Here is a 16,168-nt window from a genome sequence, read left to right as displayed (position 1 = left end):
GTCGAGAAGTCCGTCAAGGTTAAGATTATGGTTTTGGGTATCCAGAAGAGATTCGGAGAACAGACGTTTATTTATCTATTGATTATTGTTGTCGGATGATGTTGATGATCTATTTTTGGAGAAGAAAATGCTTTTGTGGGAGGGTTGTCTCTGGCAGAAGCAGCAATCGAGCTCTCGTCCGTAACCAGGATGATGGCAGTAGAGCTGGTTAGACCAGTTTCACGGATGGATTCGGGGGGTGGATGTCTTGTTCTTTTTGTTCGTGATTCGTAACTCGTGCGTGCACAGAAGGGTAAGGTGGCTATCTTGGCGACTTGTTAGAGGTGGTGTATGTACTACGGCGATTGCTGCCGTTGGGCGGAAATTTTTCTCCGATTTTGCATATGCGGAGTGAGCAGTGGGCGGAGCATGCATCTTGGGTATATTCATTGTCCTATGTTGCATACACTTTAGCCCCCCCTCGATGCTGATGTAAGCTATCTCGATCATCACTGAACAAAGACAGGGTGATAAAGGACTGGCAGCAAACCCATCAACGAATGCGACCGAATTGACCAAATGAGAAGAATCAGATCGAACCATCCGATTCGTCATCCGAACCACAAAACCAACAGAGCCACGTTCTACCATCTCCCTCTGCAGTCTGGCCAGCTCTCGACCTGCTCCAGAACGATAACCGACAATCGATCGAAGCCCAAAACACCCGAAAACCACCCACTGAAATTCTTCACTGAGTTCCGCTCTCAGCATCAAATTCACCCCGCCCGTCCTGACCATCCTCCACCATCCTGTCATAATCAGCATCACCATTCTTACTCTCTCAATCATCCCTTGCGTCATTACTTTCATGTTAATCACCATCACTCTAATCAACGCCTTCACACACCTGTCAACGGGGGACCATCTTCCATCGACCTATTCATCAATTCCAACAATTCTGGTCACCCCAACCGAAGTTGGTGGCAGGTGTGTGCATCCGTCCTTTCACGGTTCTTTATCTGAGCTAATTTGAACTGCTGTATTTTTCTACCGGGAACAACAGTGCTCCCTAGACCATCGCGATGTTACCAGGGGAGATTTGAAGGGCACGGTCCACCAGAAGCTCAAATTAAAATGCAATAGAAATGAATCATTCCAGAATTACGTCTCTGAATTAGTCAAGATTCAATCATTTCCCAAAAATTCAACCTTGACTCCTGTTATCCAGAGCGTAACATCTCTACTCAAAGACTCCAAATTTCAAAATTACTTCGATCAAATTTGGTCGGACTTGAATTCGAACGAAGAAAATGACAAGGAGGAGAAATTCAGAATCATCGAACTGCAGAGAAAGTCTATTGAGATCTTCCTACAAACGATGATCAATTCACTGAGTTCAGATGTAAACCTGCCTCAAGCTGAAAAATCACAGATCTTCAACGCCGTCATATACTTTTTGGTCACCAACAAAAATTCAGATCGAGTGGTCTCAACTCTGGGCTTGGATCCGGTCAGAGGCTGGCGTAACTTGATCAAAGAACATCTTCGAATCCAAACCTTGAAAACTCTGGTCACATTTATCAATCTCTTCAATCCCAACCTATCGACATGGTGGTCCTCAGAAATCTCTCAAGCTCAGAGTGAGTCGGCTCAACTGGGTAGGCTAGCCCAAGCCGGACTTTTCTTGATCGTGGCCCTCTCGAAAGAAGGCTCGGTTTGGAAAGCGTTGGAGTTGTTTTGGATGATGGACAGATTACCCCGGATCCACGGATTCTCTGGCGAGGTCTTACCATACGAACGCCGCGCTGCCACTGCGCTTGGTCTTGTGGATGCCTTACGATCTCGCAAAAGAATCGATGCGGCGAATGACATTCTGGAAGTCCTCTTGGTCGGTGAATGGCTCGGGCCGCTCTACCAGCGATATCTATTGAGCATGTTGATGGTCAAGGCTACGCGTGGGGAACTTCCAGAAGTGGTGAAGATCGGCCAGGCTTATCAGCGTACATGGGCGAGCACGAACGAAATCGAGGATGTGGCTGGGAGGAACAAACGGAGCCGCGCATTTCATCTCCAAGATCCAAGGATCCTCGTCGCCCGGGCGAAGATTGAGGCGCTTGGGATGCTCGGCGAGACACGCTCTGCAATCGATATCTTTCAAGAAACCATGCGCACTGTTCCTCCCAAACTTGGCGTTTCTTCCCAGCTCCCTGATTTGTATGCAGAGATCATGAAGGTATACATGAAGGCAGACAATCCTCGAGCCATCGAGCGACTTCTGGCACGAATGATTAGCACGCCCGACCATTATGGATTGAATCAACCTGACCAACGTCACTACAACACTCTCTTGCAGGCCTACGCCAATCGGGTAGACATTGAAGGTTGCTCATCTGTTTTAGATCGATTGATATCTTCTGGAATCCGCCCCGACATCTACACATTTGGAAATATCTGCTTATTATTTTCAAATCTGGGCGAACCCGAGTTGATTCGCGAAGTTATCCAAGCGCTAGCGGAGCACAGATCCCCCAGTCGATCACTAAAACTCAACCGGGAACTGTGGAACATTCTCCTTGACGCTTACATTGAATCAGGCGATTGGACCCGAGCCGCCAAGCTACTCAAGTATCTAGAGCTCAACGATCACCACCGGAATGAATCCGATGCAGTTACCAATGGGTGTGTCCTCAAGGCATTGGTACTCTCGGGCTCACCGACTGAAAAAGTGTTGGAGACCTTCAAGTCGATGTATAACAGCCAAACCGGTCTAGCCGCCGACACGAGATCATACACCCTCTTGCTTCTATCGATCTGCGATAGTGGAATGATGGACCTAGCCGAGACGGTGTTTTACAGCCTTAAAGAGAATAACCTGAACGGAGATGGTCAGATCGATCGGCTACGCGGCTCAGTGAAGCCGAACGTGTACATGTACGGTATCATGATTTCAGCATCACTAAGGCTTGGAAAGCATGACTTGGCACATGGGTACTTGCGCGAAATGCAGTCGTCAGGTATCCGGCCGAACCTGGTGATCTACTCGATGCTGACAACCGCATACGCCGCGTCTGCATCCTCGAGCACCCAAATTCAAGGCCGAGCTGAAGGCGAAGAGGATGAGGAAGAGAGGCAGGAGGATGGGGTGCGTGTGGCCTACGAAATGGCGGACCGGTTCAAACGCGAGCTTTTGGGTAATGAGGTGGATGGCGAAGTCAGCCGGAAGCCGCCTACCGAAAGAGCCACCTGGGGAGAGCGGCCGCTGATGCGGAAGAAACTCTTACATCGACTACTCGGCCCAATCATTCAATCCTATGCCAAGTCTGCCCGACCGGCCAAAGCACTTGAGATGTTTCGCGAGTTGGTGTCCTCTCTTGGCGCCGAGTCCGGTATCGTCTCTAGTGACGGTAAACCGATCGATTTGGATATCTTCACCATGTTGATGGATGGCTACCGTCGAGCACAAGATCCGGTGGGTGTGATGGAAGTCTGGAGGGAGATCTTCCGATTGGCCACTGAGAATAATCAATCGCAAGATGCGAGCGAGCAATTGATTGGCAAAGTTATCAGTCTGATCAAGAATGATGGACTTCCAGCTGGCGGTACCGGCAACAATAATACCTCGGAGCCACCCAGGAGACCGACTGCCGAACAGCGCCACAGACGAAAAGCCAACAAACTATGTCTACCCTTATCTATCTACACAGACTGCCTCTCGAGACACGGTTACCACGAGGAGATTGCCAAAAGTTGGCATGAAGTCCAGGCACGCGGGTTCGGCTTTGATGCGGGAAACTGGAATGAATTATGCGCAGCAATGTTCAGAAGTGGGAATCACAGGATGGGATGGTGGATTGCGGAGCGGGTGTTTTTCGGGAAGGAAGCTGACCCAGGGGAGGCCCTCGAGACGGGGGCGAAAGTGGACGACTCAGATGAGATGAATTGGGCAAGGTTGTTGGAGCGTACGACTGGCTTCCGCTTTGGACGGACCGTGCTGGGTTTGGAAGGCACTCGACTGAGTGGGGCACAGAAGACTGAAAGCCCGATCCGACCGCCGAATCGAACGTTCATCAGAAAGACTCGCCGGTTCGATGACGAATCGGCGACTCGGATGTCAGTCCAAGGCCTTCTGAACTGGCTCGAAAACCCAGACTCGACCCCCTCAGTTCACGACGGCTACACTGGCAGCCACTCGGGCTGGAGTCAGCAGCTAGACCACATAAGCCAGGCGAGGAGGGAGCTGGGATGGAGGCCGTCGGGGAAGGTCTTGCGAATGCTGCACGGATCCATGTGGAGAGAATGCTCGGATTGGGTGATCGGAAAGTGGGAAGAGGTCGAAGCCAAGGCCACGCGAGGCGAAGATCGGATGCGCTTGGAAGGCAGCCTGGTCGACGACAAGGACATCATGAAAGCACCCGTTCAGGAGATCGTTGACGGCTACCAATCCCGGTATCCGAACACCATGGTTGAGGTGATGACGATCAGCGACACCGAGAACATTCCCGTTGGTTTGAGCAATGAGCAAGTCACCCGTTGGTGTAAGGACGATTTCATCATCAGAGTCATCGGCAGAACTCTCGAACGCATCCGAGAATAATCAATCATTTGTATAGTCATCTGGTATGTTGTTTGACGGTTTCTCTCCATCACAAAATATAGATTTAATGAGCACTCATTGGATACTTTTATTATAACTAGAATCTCAATCCAATTCATCAAATCAAAAGAATGAGAGCGGAGCACTACACCCAGCCAATCAAAGTGAGCCATCACAGCATTCATCATCCAAGAAAAGACAGCCCCATTAACCCCCATCCTTCTTCTTCTGTTTGTTCACTTTCCAGAAATGTCACCATTATATATCACCCCATCCATTCCCACTTGTCCCTTTCTAGAGAAAAAGACCCACATGTATCATATCTCTCAATTCCTTTCGTATTTTTAATCTCAAACATATATTCAGACAGTAAAACTTAGACTTCTTCGTTCATGAACTTTTTGAATACTTAATATCTACTTCGTCATTGTTGATCCATAATCGTTTACTTCCGATTTCGATTAATTTTTATGGGTGCCTTTAGCCCCGTCCATCATCAACTTGCAACATCCTCTGGGGGCGCACATGTGTATTACTTTGTGGTGTATTTTTCTTGGATCTTACATGGCATGAGAGAGGGTATGATCTCGTAGAAAAGTTTTGTTACCGCGTGTCACCTAGCTCTGTAAAGCCCCGCGGGAACGATTCTGCGATGTTTGGTGGAGGAAAGCATCGGCCCAATAACGGCAAGTGACTTTGTTAAGTTAGTCATGACAAGCAACTCGCCGACTAAACAGGTGTAAATGCAAGGATAAATGTGTATATTTACCGGGCTGGGTGCTGGCAAATTTTTTACAAATACAAAGAACTCCTTTCCTGTTTTGTTGACTGGTTTGTAGCAAATTAAAATTGCAAAGCAAGGACCTTTCAAAAAGTCCATAACAATAACAAAACACCTGATTGAACTCTCAAAAACACTTTCATCTTCGACTTTAATCCTACGCCTCATTTTTAGAGTTCCGTGAGAAGATCAGCCTCAGAAGTTTCAGGTAGCCTCAGCAGGCATGATAAGACCTGATAAGACCTTCAATTAAGTGCCATGAATACAGATACTCACAGCGATAACCTACGCTTAATCAGTTATGCCACCGGGGTGGCGCGGACAGGGTCTCTTGCGAAAAAATCCGCAGGGTCGCCAACTCAATTGCCCCTCTTTGTCGGAAGGGGGAAACAGTTTTAATGTGGCAAGTGCTCTCCATACTTGGTATCAAGAACGGACCTTCGGATAGCTCATGAAGCGTTGCTGGACAGTGCTCGACTCACCGTCTTGACTTTTATTGTACAACTGACTCGAGTTCGACCCCCCAATCATTTACCCAGGGCCATCCCGTTATTTACTTGCCCTTTAGTGTTCCTCAATCAAAGGAAGCTCAAAACAGCATGCAGCTTTGGCTGGGTTCTTTACTGCCGCTATTAGTATGCTATCTAAAAATTGACAAAGCTTTTTGCACACTGGATTTTGTTCATGAAAGCGGATTTAACCCTAATACAGAACAGCAGATTTCCCTAGAAACTATGCAAAGGCGCGCAAAACACCCACTGGAGGGCAAGGTGAGACTGCAGATAAAAACAGAAACGTGAATAAAAGCTGATGCAAACCCACGCATTATGTTTAGCTGCCACCATGGAAAAATTCACCGAAGAGTCACAAGCGGGTTAACAACGAGCCTCCCGTCATGAGTCCAATCGGTTCCGAGCAACTGGAGAATCAAAGAGGATTTGTGAGTTTGGCCGATGAGGGGCCTCATTCGCCAAAACGCTGGAGGTCAGAAACACTCACGAGGGGGAACATTGACTCGCAGGCAGAGTGTATGTCAAGACGGGAACAGTTATCGGAGTATCCCGTTAGCATTTATCCGGCCAGCGGCCCCGCTCATCCGCAGCAGCCATGGAGTGGAGACTTCGCTCAACCGCTGCATCCTGGTTTCGATCACTTTGGATCCCATTTAACGTACCCAAACGCGGCAGAGCCAACCAGCGGGTTGAGCTTTCCCCCCTTCCCATGCGAAACATCCGACACATTGGATTCCTCCGTGCAATTTACATCCGACACATTGGATTCCTCCGTGCAATTTGCGCTACAAGGGCAAGGCGAATCGTCAATCAGAAGGGCAGAATCAGGAACCAGTACACCCCCTAGTGATGATCCCGCCGGCCTTCTTGCACAAGTCTGTCAACACTACTCCTGTCAAATAATTGATTGGAGCCCCCCTGACATCAACTCAGCAACAGCCCTTGCCTCTTATTCCATAGCCCCTAGATTTGTTTTTAACGCGCCATCGGGTGTTCGAAAATTGCATAGATCACATTCAATTTTGATTCCCTTCATTTATAAACTAATGAAGAAGTCACTGACGCGAGCTCATTGGAAAAGCATAATCTATACGTGGAACAGATTCTGGGACGCCTCGAAAGGAACACATGACATATTTCACGTGCTGAAGAAATTTGTTTGGCTCTCGAACCTGATCTCAGAATCTACCATTCCTGACATTTATCAGGGCGTCGAGTTGGATGCTACACGGCGGGAGCGATCGAGGATGATCCAGCCCGTCCAGCCGACGGGCGGGCCGGATTGACGCCGAAATGTCCCCAGATGACGGCAAATTGCCTGATCAGGGCCCTGCAGACGACGCGCTGCCCCATCTCTGACGGCCAGGACGTGAGGTCGGACCCGACCCCGGCAAAACCACGTCCGCTTCGCTAGGGACCGGCATCATGACCAGATATTATCGGTCATGATTCCAGACCTGTTGGGAGCTGCTCAACTCGGTCAGTTTCCCGGGCAGATGGCGGTCGGTCCTGTGCACAAGTCCTTGGGGCAACTTTGAACAGCAGGGGTGACGTCACCTGCTTCAGAAATTCTTGACTTTGAGAGCCAGTCTCAAGTCCCCCCTCATCATCTACCCCATCCGCCTCCCTTCCTCGCTCCTCCATCCAGCTCCCTTCCTTGCTCCTCCTCCTTCCTTCGCTCCTCCATCCTCCCTTCCTTACTCCTCCCCCCCTCCCTCCCTCGCTCCTTCCCCCTCTCTCCCTCGCTCCTCTCTCCATTGCTCCTCTCTCCCTCGCTCCTCTCTCCTCTCTCCATTGCTCCTCTCTCCCTCGCTCCTCTCTCCATCGCTCCTCCCTTGTGCGGATAATCAGCTCAAATCATTGTAATAGTAGTCTGTGTGACATGTTTGTAGTTGTATCAGCTCGGTGTACATATATCTTGTTCCTTGTTTAATTCTTGAAACAAAACCATTCTGCTAATGTAAATATTGTTGCTGTCTATCAATAATATTGCCAATCGGGCCGGCGGCCCACCCGGGTCTGAAAGCCAGCATTCTGCCGCCTCAATGGCCAACCTGGTTGGTTCGGTGTACAAAGTTATGGCGTGGTGGGCTGGTCGCAATGCCACACATGTTGTCGTCTTCAACACGGCCCAGGTCGGATGGACAATCTGCTTGCTGGCATTGGCACTGCTATTACACCGGCCATCCGACCGGTGTGCCTGCCAGCTCTTTGGCAGACATCGTGCGCCCCGCCATGATGTCGTCAACCACTGGTGGGTCAAACAGAGTCCCGAGTACGGGAAATCTCTGTCCTCTTGACGGCGAAACGCGCCCGCCGTGTAGCAAGATGCTCAAGTTCAAAAGTGATGAAATTCGGGTCATCAACTTGCTGTCACAGCCTCAAGAGAGCAAGAAAATCCATGACGCTACGAAGGTTTCAATAAGCATTCTCAGCAGGAATTTCGACGACGAATATTTCAAGGCTGACAGAGCGCAGCGAGAAACTGAGGCTAGGCTTCACGAGGTAGTGCTAAATAAATTAAAGGAAACATCTGAGTTAATCAGCTCGCCAATCTCAAGATTTGTGTACAATAATAAGGGTGGATTGATTTCTCAAAAAGACCTTTTTCTTAGATCTTGCCGAGAAATTGTTCTCCTAGAAGAGGATAGTCGTTTGATTTGTACTGAAGAATTTTCACTATACCAACAAGCTCTCTTGCACAATGTTGATCAAAAATACTTTGGCCCACTTGAAACTCTTGCTTTTCTGAAAGAATTACCTGGTACCTCAAGATTGAGTGCTTTCAGATCTCTTGCTCAAGACCATTCAGTCATTCCACCCAACATAAATTTCCTGCCAAAATCTATCAGCGAGCGCCTTAAATCACACATAAATCATGTAAAAAGTGTTGGTGTTGGGAAATTGTCAGAATATGAATCCTGAGTATTTTTTGTGCTTTACATAATACTTGTGCTTGCAATTTCGTTTTCCAAAATATTTCTCAGGCATTCTATGCAGCAAGATTCTGTTCCGATTCTTTCAGCCTGTTTCTTCTCTTTCCCGGATCGGTCAAGCCAGATTCTCGACTGATTAGACGTAGACGACACTGAAAGATAGCTATTTCGAATAGCTTATTGACCAGTTGTTTCCCAAAACCTTGGCAGTCTTCTCACAGTCTTGGGATTTATTTGACTTCATATGTATCTTGATAACCCAGCAAAAATTAAAGCCATTGTTGACCTGTGTCAGGAGCCAGAGTTCTTAGCGTCTTCATGATGTGATGGGATTGGTTTTTAATTTAACCTGTCGGACTGTTGCAGACTTGCAGTGGACCGTCTGAAAAGCGCCTGACATTTTTTCACAAACAAAAAAACTACATGTCCAATTGAAACCGCGGCGCATAGACTCGCGCAGACTCGCGCACGAATGTTGCCCTCCGAATCTGCCCCGGAGGCGTGTGTGGGACCCCGGTGCTCTTCTCACCGGACCCCATCCATTTTACCACTCTTCCAAGTCCCCAGGCTCCTGTTTGTACACACACAGGACGCCATCAAATAGCTTAACTGATGTTGGACCACGTTCATATCTTCCATCGAGGTATGCATATTTCCCTTTGCTCCACCTCTAACAACTCATGGGATATTGAATGGGCTGTACTCTTTCACAGGTGGGCTCGTGCTCTGGTCCAAATCATTCGTCCCCACCCCTTCTCCCCTTCGAACGTTAATTGGAGATGGTTTAATCGGGGAGCAGGCGTCTGGCTTCGATGACCTCATGGTGATGCACATTGGAAGCTATTCCCTGCAATGGAATCTCTCCAATGAATTTGGATTGATTTTCGTTGTCAGTATAATTTTTCTCCAGCCAATTTTTGTCAGTTTATGGCATGGTGAAGCTCACCATTAAGATGTTTATGAACAGGTAGCTTATCAGCGGATCCTGCAACTCACTTACATCAATGACTTGCTCGAATCTATGAAATCACTCTTCACCTCCTTGTACAGCTCAATCCTCGACACTACCTTCAACTCTTGGATCGTCCCTGAGATCGGATTGACCCAAGGATTCAATGAGTTGTTTAAAGGGTGGGACCAATCGTTTCATAAGTTGTTGAAAGACATCGAGCGGATGGCCGATCGCAGAAGGGGTGGTCTCGATCATCAGAAAACAAACGAGCTCGATAAGAGGGCTGCGCAAAGACAAGCCGAGGAACAGCAACTCATTGGCGACCAAAGTTGGTATTTCAAGAAGTATCCAGCAGTACTATTTATCTCTAACTTGTGTGCTCTTGTCCACCGGATTTTTTAGAACCAACTGCTCTTACGACAGCCACTAATGCAGAAGCGATCGCCAGAAATATAGCTGCGTTGAAAGCACGAAAGAAACCCAGCAAGTCCTCTACCAGTCGAGCGACATCTCGGTCTGGTACAGACACTGACACTGCTCCAGCAAGCAACAAATCACAAACCCCGAACAAAAAAACTGCCAGGAAGTGGGACAACGGCCGAATCACCGCAAACGACATCGATGAATATGATTTTAGTGAAAAAGACGCTCACCTGAACGATTCGAAAACATTGTCATCGAACTTTATCGATAACACGTCGATGGGCACTCGTAATCAGAAAGGATTCTATGAAGTTGCCGATTATGACCGCAGTCGACCTGACCAACAGTCCGAAGAAGATAAATCACAACCCACTCTATTTTCCAAGATCATCTCATCCATTCCGATTTTTGGTGGACAGAAATCAGGTCCAATCACATTGCGTGAAGATGATGTCAAGCCAATGATCGAGCAGATCCAACTCCAGCTGATGAAGAAAAACGTAGCTCGTGAGATTGCTGTGAGGATTTGTGAGAGAATCCAAGTGGAGTTGGTCGGGCAGAAACTAGCAGACCGATCGACGAACTCCCTCCAAAAATTAATCAACCAGAGCTTAGAGATCAGCTTAACCAAGATTCTTACACCGAAAACCAGCGTGGATGTTTTAGCTGATATCCATCAAAAGCAAGACCGCCAAAAGCAGATGAACTTATCTCAGCTCAGTGGTAGATCCTCTACTGCACCATATGTGATGACATTTGTGGGTGTAAACGGGGTCGGCAAATCAACCAACTTGTCCAAGGTCGCCTTCTGGTTACTCCAGAATCGCCTGCGAGTATTGATCGCGGCATGCGATACCTTCAGATCTGGAGCGGTCGAGCAACTAAGAACCCACGTCCGGAATCTTGGGAAACTCGATGGCGCGATCGAGCATCAATCATTCAGTTCAAACCAAGAAGAACGCAAGACGATTGAATTGTTTGAGAAGGGCTACGGGAAGGACGCCGCCGGTATAGCCAAAGAAGCAATACAATACGGTAATACTGATTGTCTCTCCAGCTAATTTTTTTGACTCGTCGGTCCGGCACGGATTTTGAGTAATATGTAAGCTGACGGTTTGATGCGCATCTGACCAGCCAAAAACGATGGGTTCGATGTGGTCCTGATCGATACAGCTGGCAGAATGCAAGACAATGAGCCATTGATGCGGGCGCTTGGGAAGGTATGTCGGCGAGATCTTCAGATATCCTTTATATCTTTTTCATCGGCTGATTTTCTTGCTGGATCGATGGATAGCTTGTGGTAGTAAACCAGCCAGACAAAATCTTGTTTGTTGGGGAAGCATTGGTTGGCAATGAAGCAGTAGATCAACTAGGAAAATTCGACAAATCCTTGAAGACTTTCAGCGGGCTTGATTCACATCTTGCTCGGGGCATAGACGGCATCATTTTGACTAAGTTGAGTCAACAGTTATTTCTAATACTTTTCAGTCTTTGTTCGAGATCTTCTCGTTAGTTACCGGGCCTCATATCTCGATCGGGCCTTGAGTCGTGCCAAATCTTCCTACTACCCCTAGAAATAATGCCCGAAATAGCCTCAATGGAAGGCGCTGACAGCTTTCGTACAACCTCATTCATTCATTTATTCATTTAGGTTCGATACGATTGATGATAAGGTTGGAGCTGCTTTGTCCATGACCTACACAATCAACCAGCCGATACTTTTTGTTGGCACCGGGCAAACTTACACCGATTTGAAAAACCTCAAAGTCAACCACGTCGTCAATGCATTGATGAGATAAACGATGAGATAAACTCTATTACTCTTTAACTTTTGACAAAATCCTGAGCCTCCCAATCATTTTACCTCTGATGTACTAGTATGTAACTGACGATGCGTGGAGTAAGATATCCACATGCCTCAAACTGACGAGAATCAAGACATTCCATTACTCGCAAGTCAAGTTTCAACTTGTAATACAAGACAACCGTTCTCTGGCTTGATGCGTGGTTCTTTACAAGCAGAGGTCTGGGGGCGCTCCTGTCATCTCCGCTTAATACCCGTCAATGACATTGCCGGCAAGATATCGGCCTCTTTTCAGTTAGACAAGCCAGATGCATCTCTGGACTCCAGACTACTCCCTGACCATCCAAAAATAACATTTACCCCAATAAAAAGGCCTGCTCAAATAATATGCCACTGCCATGAAAGCTGTTCTATGTACTGCATATTCTTGTTAGAGAAACTTACCAACTCTTGATACGCATTACAAAGAGAAGACCTTGTTTAGGAAAGTGGCACCGTATTCAAGTCGATGAGAAGCCGCAAGCTCTCCGAGCAGGTTGACAGATCGGCATCACAGTCCCAAAGTGGATACACCAAAGGCTTGACGCCACAAGCAGCTTCCGGTTAGACAAACACGCGTGCTCAATAACCGCATTCTAGCAATTAATAAACCTTTTTCATAGCGTGTCCCTTTTACCAGAGGCATGTCCGAACTGTGGCCGCTGTGTGCATGCATGCAACGTGATCTAACCGGAGGCATACCCGACGCTGTCTTTGTGCCCGATCTTTACAGCTGTACCGTCACTACCAGGGGTGCAACTGCCGGGTGTTTTACCCCCTCGGCTGCGTTGTATGTACTCCGATCTTACCGATTTAAAGTTTAAACCGGCGCAGAGCACTGCAGCGGATCTTCATCGGCGCCGATGTGAACCCAAGCTAGCGGCAATACCTATACTTACGTCGATCTACCTCGGTCCTCGATTGAGCAGCGGATCCACAACTCATCAATGATTCTGTTCGAATGTTTACTTTTGAACCCAGGATTGCACATCATACTCAATAGCGGACCCATGTATCTCACCTGAATCAGGCCTAATCACCCTTCACAAGACTAGTATCAGGCATCGAAGCCATAAGTCACGTAGATCTAACCGAGCCATAACGCTTCTCTGAGCATCATGTCAAAAGGAAGCGCAGCAAACCTCAAGCAGAACCCGATGAGTAATTTTTAAGGCAATAAAACAGCTCAACAAGGCATGTTGGTCCAAGCCTGACATCTCGTGAGCCCACCTCCCACACCTCGGCACGCTGTCTCTGGAACCTGTTTACGGCAGGGACGTTCATTTGTTGGAACACTTCCTTACCCCACAGTAGGTCCTCGAACAATCAACCCGTGTCATTTATTTTCCCTCGGAAGCTGAGTGCTGAAACTCCTTCATAATAATGGTCCACAGCATCTTCAGCCTTCAAGTAGAACATCAAATATAACGTAAAAATCTCAACAGTGTTCTTGTTATCGATTCTGACATAGACGTTTCCTCAAACGCAACCAAGCTCTTAATCCTAAATGGCAACTGACACGGGAGTCCTACCTGGGGCAAGGAAGCGCAACGTTGCACGGCCAGACAAAGCCGATGAAGACAACTATCTCGCTAATTATCCACCAGAAGTCAATGTCCTCTTGAAGGAACAGCCACCTGAGAAGCACTATTCCGCATCCAACAACGCTTCATCGGCTACTTTCCAGGACCAGGTGTGCCAGAAAAGTAAAGAGCAGGAAAAAGTCACCCAGCACTCTGGCGCCGAAGCTTTGGGCGGGAAAGATCCTAATACCTCCGATCCCTTTGACGAGACCGCTGTGGTACCGGCCATTGACGAGGGGGATGATGACCCTGATATGCCAACGGTCACAGTCAGGTCTTGTCTCGTCGGGCTAATCATGGCCGCATTTGGTGCCGCTGTCTCGCAGGTGAGCTTGCAAACTCTTGACGATTTGTACAAGTCTTACATTCCCCTTATTTGTCATTAAATTTTTCCGTTTTCGCCGCTGCAGATTTTCATGTACAAACCAGTGCATCTACACCCCCATCCATTATTCATACAGGTACGCTCCAGGTAACATCCCCTGATCAAGCGTGACTCAATGCTAATCCGTAAGAATCTAGTTGGCTTGTTTAATCCTTGGCAGGGCAATTGCTCAAATACCTGGTCCCCGTTGGTGGAATCCGGGTCCTTTGACGGTGGTAAGAATGGCTTTTTTCAAACCAACTGAAATTTCACCAATTGAATTGCGGCTCGTTTTCAATTTCCTATGGAATCTATAGAAAGAGACTGTATTTGCTGCCATTATGGCGACCGCTGGTGCGGCTGGTACTCCCAGCGTAGAAGTGAGTGACATACCCATTGGGCCATTGCGTTATGACAGAGCCTTGATTCACACATTTCTTTCTCCAGATGGTGGCGACTCTAGATTTGTTTTTCGATCGAAAAATGCATCCGTTGGTTGTCATCATGACTATCATGAGCAGTCAATTAATTGGCTACGGATGGGCTGGGTATAACACATTCGCTGGTAACTGCAATCTCCGCGTGTACAAGGCTGATGGACTTCTTTTCTTTCCTTTACGACAGGCTTCTTCGACCATTCTTGATTTATCCCGCCAAGTCGATATTCCCGTGAGTCTAAGTATGTGTAGTCATCAAGAAGCACAATCATCCAACGAGTTCAATTTGCAACATTCTGTAGGAGCGTATTACCATCTGTGGCGCTATTTAAATCTTTGTGCCAATATACCCCTGATGTGGAGACGCAGGTAACGTTTTTCAAAAAAACGTTCATCTGGACCACTTTGTGTGAGTCTTGGCCTTACTAGATCTATCTGCCCTGTGCGTATCCACTAACTATTTGTGTCTACCCACTAATTGCATATTGGAAACCGCAGACGAAGTTATCCCTACCTATATTGCACCTGCGCTTCAAGCCATCAGTCCTTGGTGCCTAACATTACCTCAAGTGCCTGCCATCACCAACATCTTTGGTGGTTCGATGGTCGCAGAAGGAATGGGACTCTTCGCGTTCTCCGCAGATTGGACGCTGATTGGTTAGTTTGTATTCTGGCAAAAAACTCGAGACAAATACTTCCATCAAACTGACTTGTAAATCCGAAAAAGGTTCCCATGGTCCCCTGTTCATTCCACTGATTGCACAGGTATGAGTCATTCTTTTCTGTGCGCTTATTTCGGACATTAAACAAAAACAATTTACCCCGCTTCCACCACGGAAACCTTTCAGATCACAGATTGGGCCTCAGTCGCCGTTGCAATATTCTTAATGGGAGCTGCATACAGATTTAACTGGTTTGGTTAGTGCTCGCTCAAGTTTTATTCTCGGCGGAAACTGAGTTTATTTCTTATTACAATTTGATGGCATTGTCATCCTCACCTACAGGAGGACCCCCTCTTCCTTTCATCTCTTATGATATATTGGATTCGCACGGCAAGCGGTACAACCTGACTACTACCATTAACAGAAACGGGACAGAAAACATTCAGGGAGTTGAGAAGCTGGGATTGCCTTACTATGCGATATCCTATATCGTTGGGAAAGTAGGAGTCTCTCTTGCTGTGAGTGCGGCTATCACGAGTGCATTTCTCTGGAACTGGGAAGAGACCAAGGCAGCTTTCAGAAAAGGGGATAATCATGCGACCGAAGACCCCCACCGTACAATCACCAAGAAATATCGCGAATTCCCCGAATGGTAAGTGGTTCATGACAACGCCTGTTTGCAATTATTACGAAAATTAATACATCTTTTTACAGGGCTTTTGCGCTCCTGGCCTTACTGTTTGTGGGTTTGGCCTTCTTATGCTCCTACCTTGGAGAATCTGGGCTCTCCTTTGGCGAGCTCCTCACCGCATTCTGCATATCTGCTGTGTTAAGGTAGGAAAGGAATGATGAAGTCTTGGATCTTTCATGCCGGGCAGTTGCTGATAAACCGCTATCCATAGTTTGGCCGCTGGATTCTTTCTTGCAACAGTCGGAATTGGTTTGCATTGCCATCGTAAGTGGCCAATTACGATTTGAATTCTGTTTGAACAAGAGCGACGAGTTTTGAAAATTGAATTTTCTTCCTGCAGCTGTTGTTCAGATGCTTGGGTTAGGAATTCGCCTTCACGTTTGAGGTCAAAACATATGCTGATGTTTTGAA

The 16,168-nt window shown here is 47.5% G+C and overlaps 4 protein-coding genes across 4 annotated transcripts; all 4 read left to right on the top strand.

Moving 5' to 3' along the window:
* Positions 1–558: 558 nt before the first annotated feature.
* On the top strand, positions 559–4,921 carry PtA15_6A720 (uncharacterized protein; the record flags this gene model as incomplete). Its single annotated transcript, XM_053170456.1, has 5 exons — positions 559–966; positions 1,043–4,480; positions 4,590–4,596; positions 4,675–4,737; positions 4,821–4,921. The coding sequence occupies 5 exons, from the start codon at positions 559–561 to the stop codon at positions 4,919–4,921; spliced, it is 4,017 nt and encodes a 1,338-aa protein (XP_053021645.1).
* Positions 4,922–6,088: 1,167 nt separating this feature from the next.
* On the top strand, positions 6,089–6,769 carry PtA15_6A719 (uncharacterized protein; the record flags this gene model as incomplete). Its single annotated transcript, XM_053170454.1, has 3 exons — positions 6,089–6,124; positions 6,190–6,417; positions 6,659–6,769. The coding sequence occupies 3 exons, from the start codon at positions 6,089–6,091 to the stop codon at positions 6,767–6,769; spliced, it is 375 nt and encodes a 124-aa protein (XP_053021644.1).
* Positions 6,770–9,414: 2,645 nt separating this feature from the next.
* Positions 9,415–11,976, top strand: PtA15_6A718 (uncharacterized protein; the record flags this gene model as incomplete). Its single annotated transcript, XM_053170453.1, has 7 exons — positions 9,415–9,445; positions 9,516–9,691; positions 9,770–10,082; positions 10,157–11,212; positions 11,312–11,397; positions 11,472–11,632; positions 11,829–11,976. 7 exons carry the CDS (start codon positions 9,415–9,417, stop codon positions 11,974–11,976), a joined length of 1,971 nt encoding a protein of 656 aa, XP_053021643.1.
* Positions 11,977–13,527: 1,551 nt separating this feature from the next.
* PtA15_6A717 (uncharacterized protein) lies at positions 13,528–16,141 on the top strand (the record flags this gene model as incomplete). Its single annotated transcript, XM_053170452.1, has 14 exons — positions 13,528–13,929; positions 14,014–14,064; positions 14,126–14,203; positions 14,285–14,347; positions 14,415–14,515; positions 14,592–14,636; positions 14,707–14,813; positions 14,903–15,061; positions 15,132–15,169; positions 15,253–15,322; positions 15,409–15,718; positions 15,781–15,900; positions 15,969–16,021; positions 16,098–16,141. 14 exons carry the CDS (start codon positions 13,528–13,530, stop codon positions 16,139–16,141), a joined length of 1,641 nt encoding a protein of 546 aa, XP_053021642.1.
* Positions 16,142–16,168: the final 27 nt, after the last annotated feature.

Source organism: Puccinia triticina, chromosome 6A (assembly GCF_026914185.1).
Source record: "Puccinia triticina chromosome 6A, complete sequence".
Lineage (NCBI taxonomy): Eukaryota > Fungi > Basidiomycota > Pucciniomycetes > Pucciniales > Pucciniaceae > Puccinia > Puccinia triticina.
The sequence above is the reverse complement of the archived record's forward strand: the minus strand, read 5'-3'. Positions and strand labels throughout refer to the sequence as shown.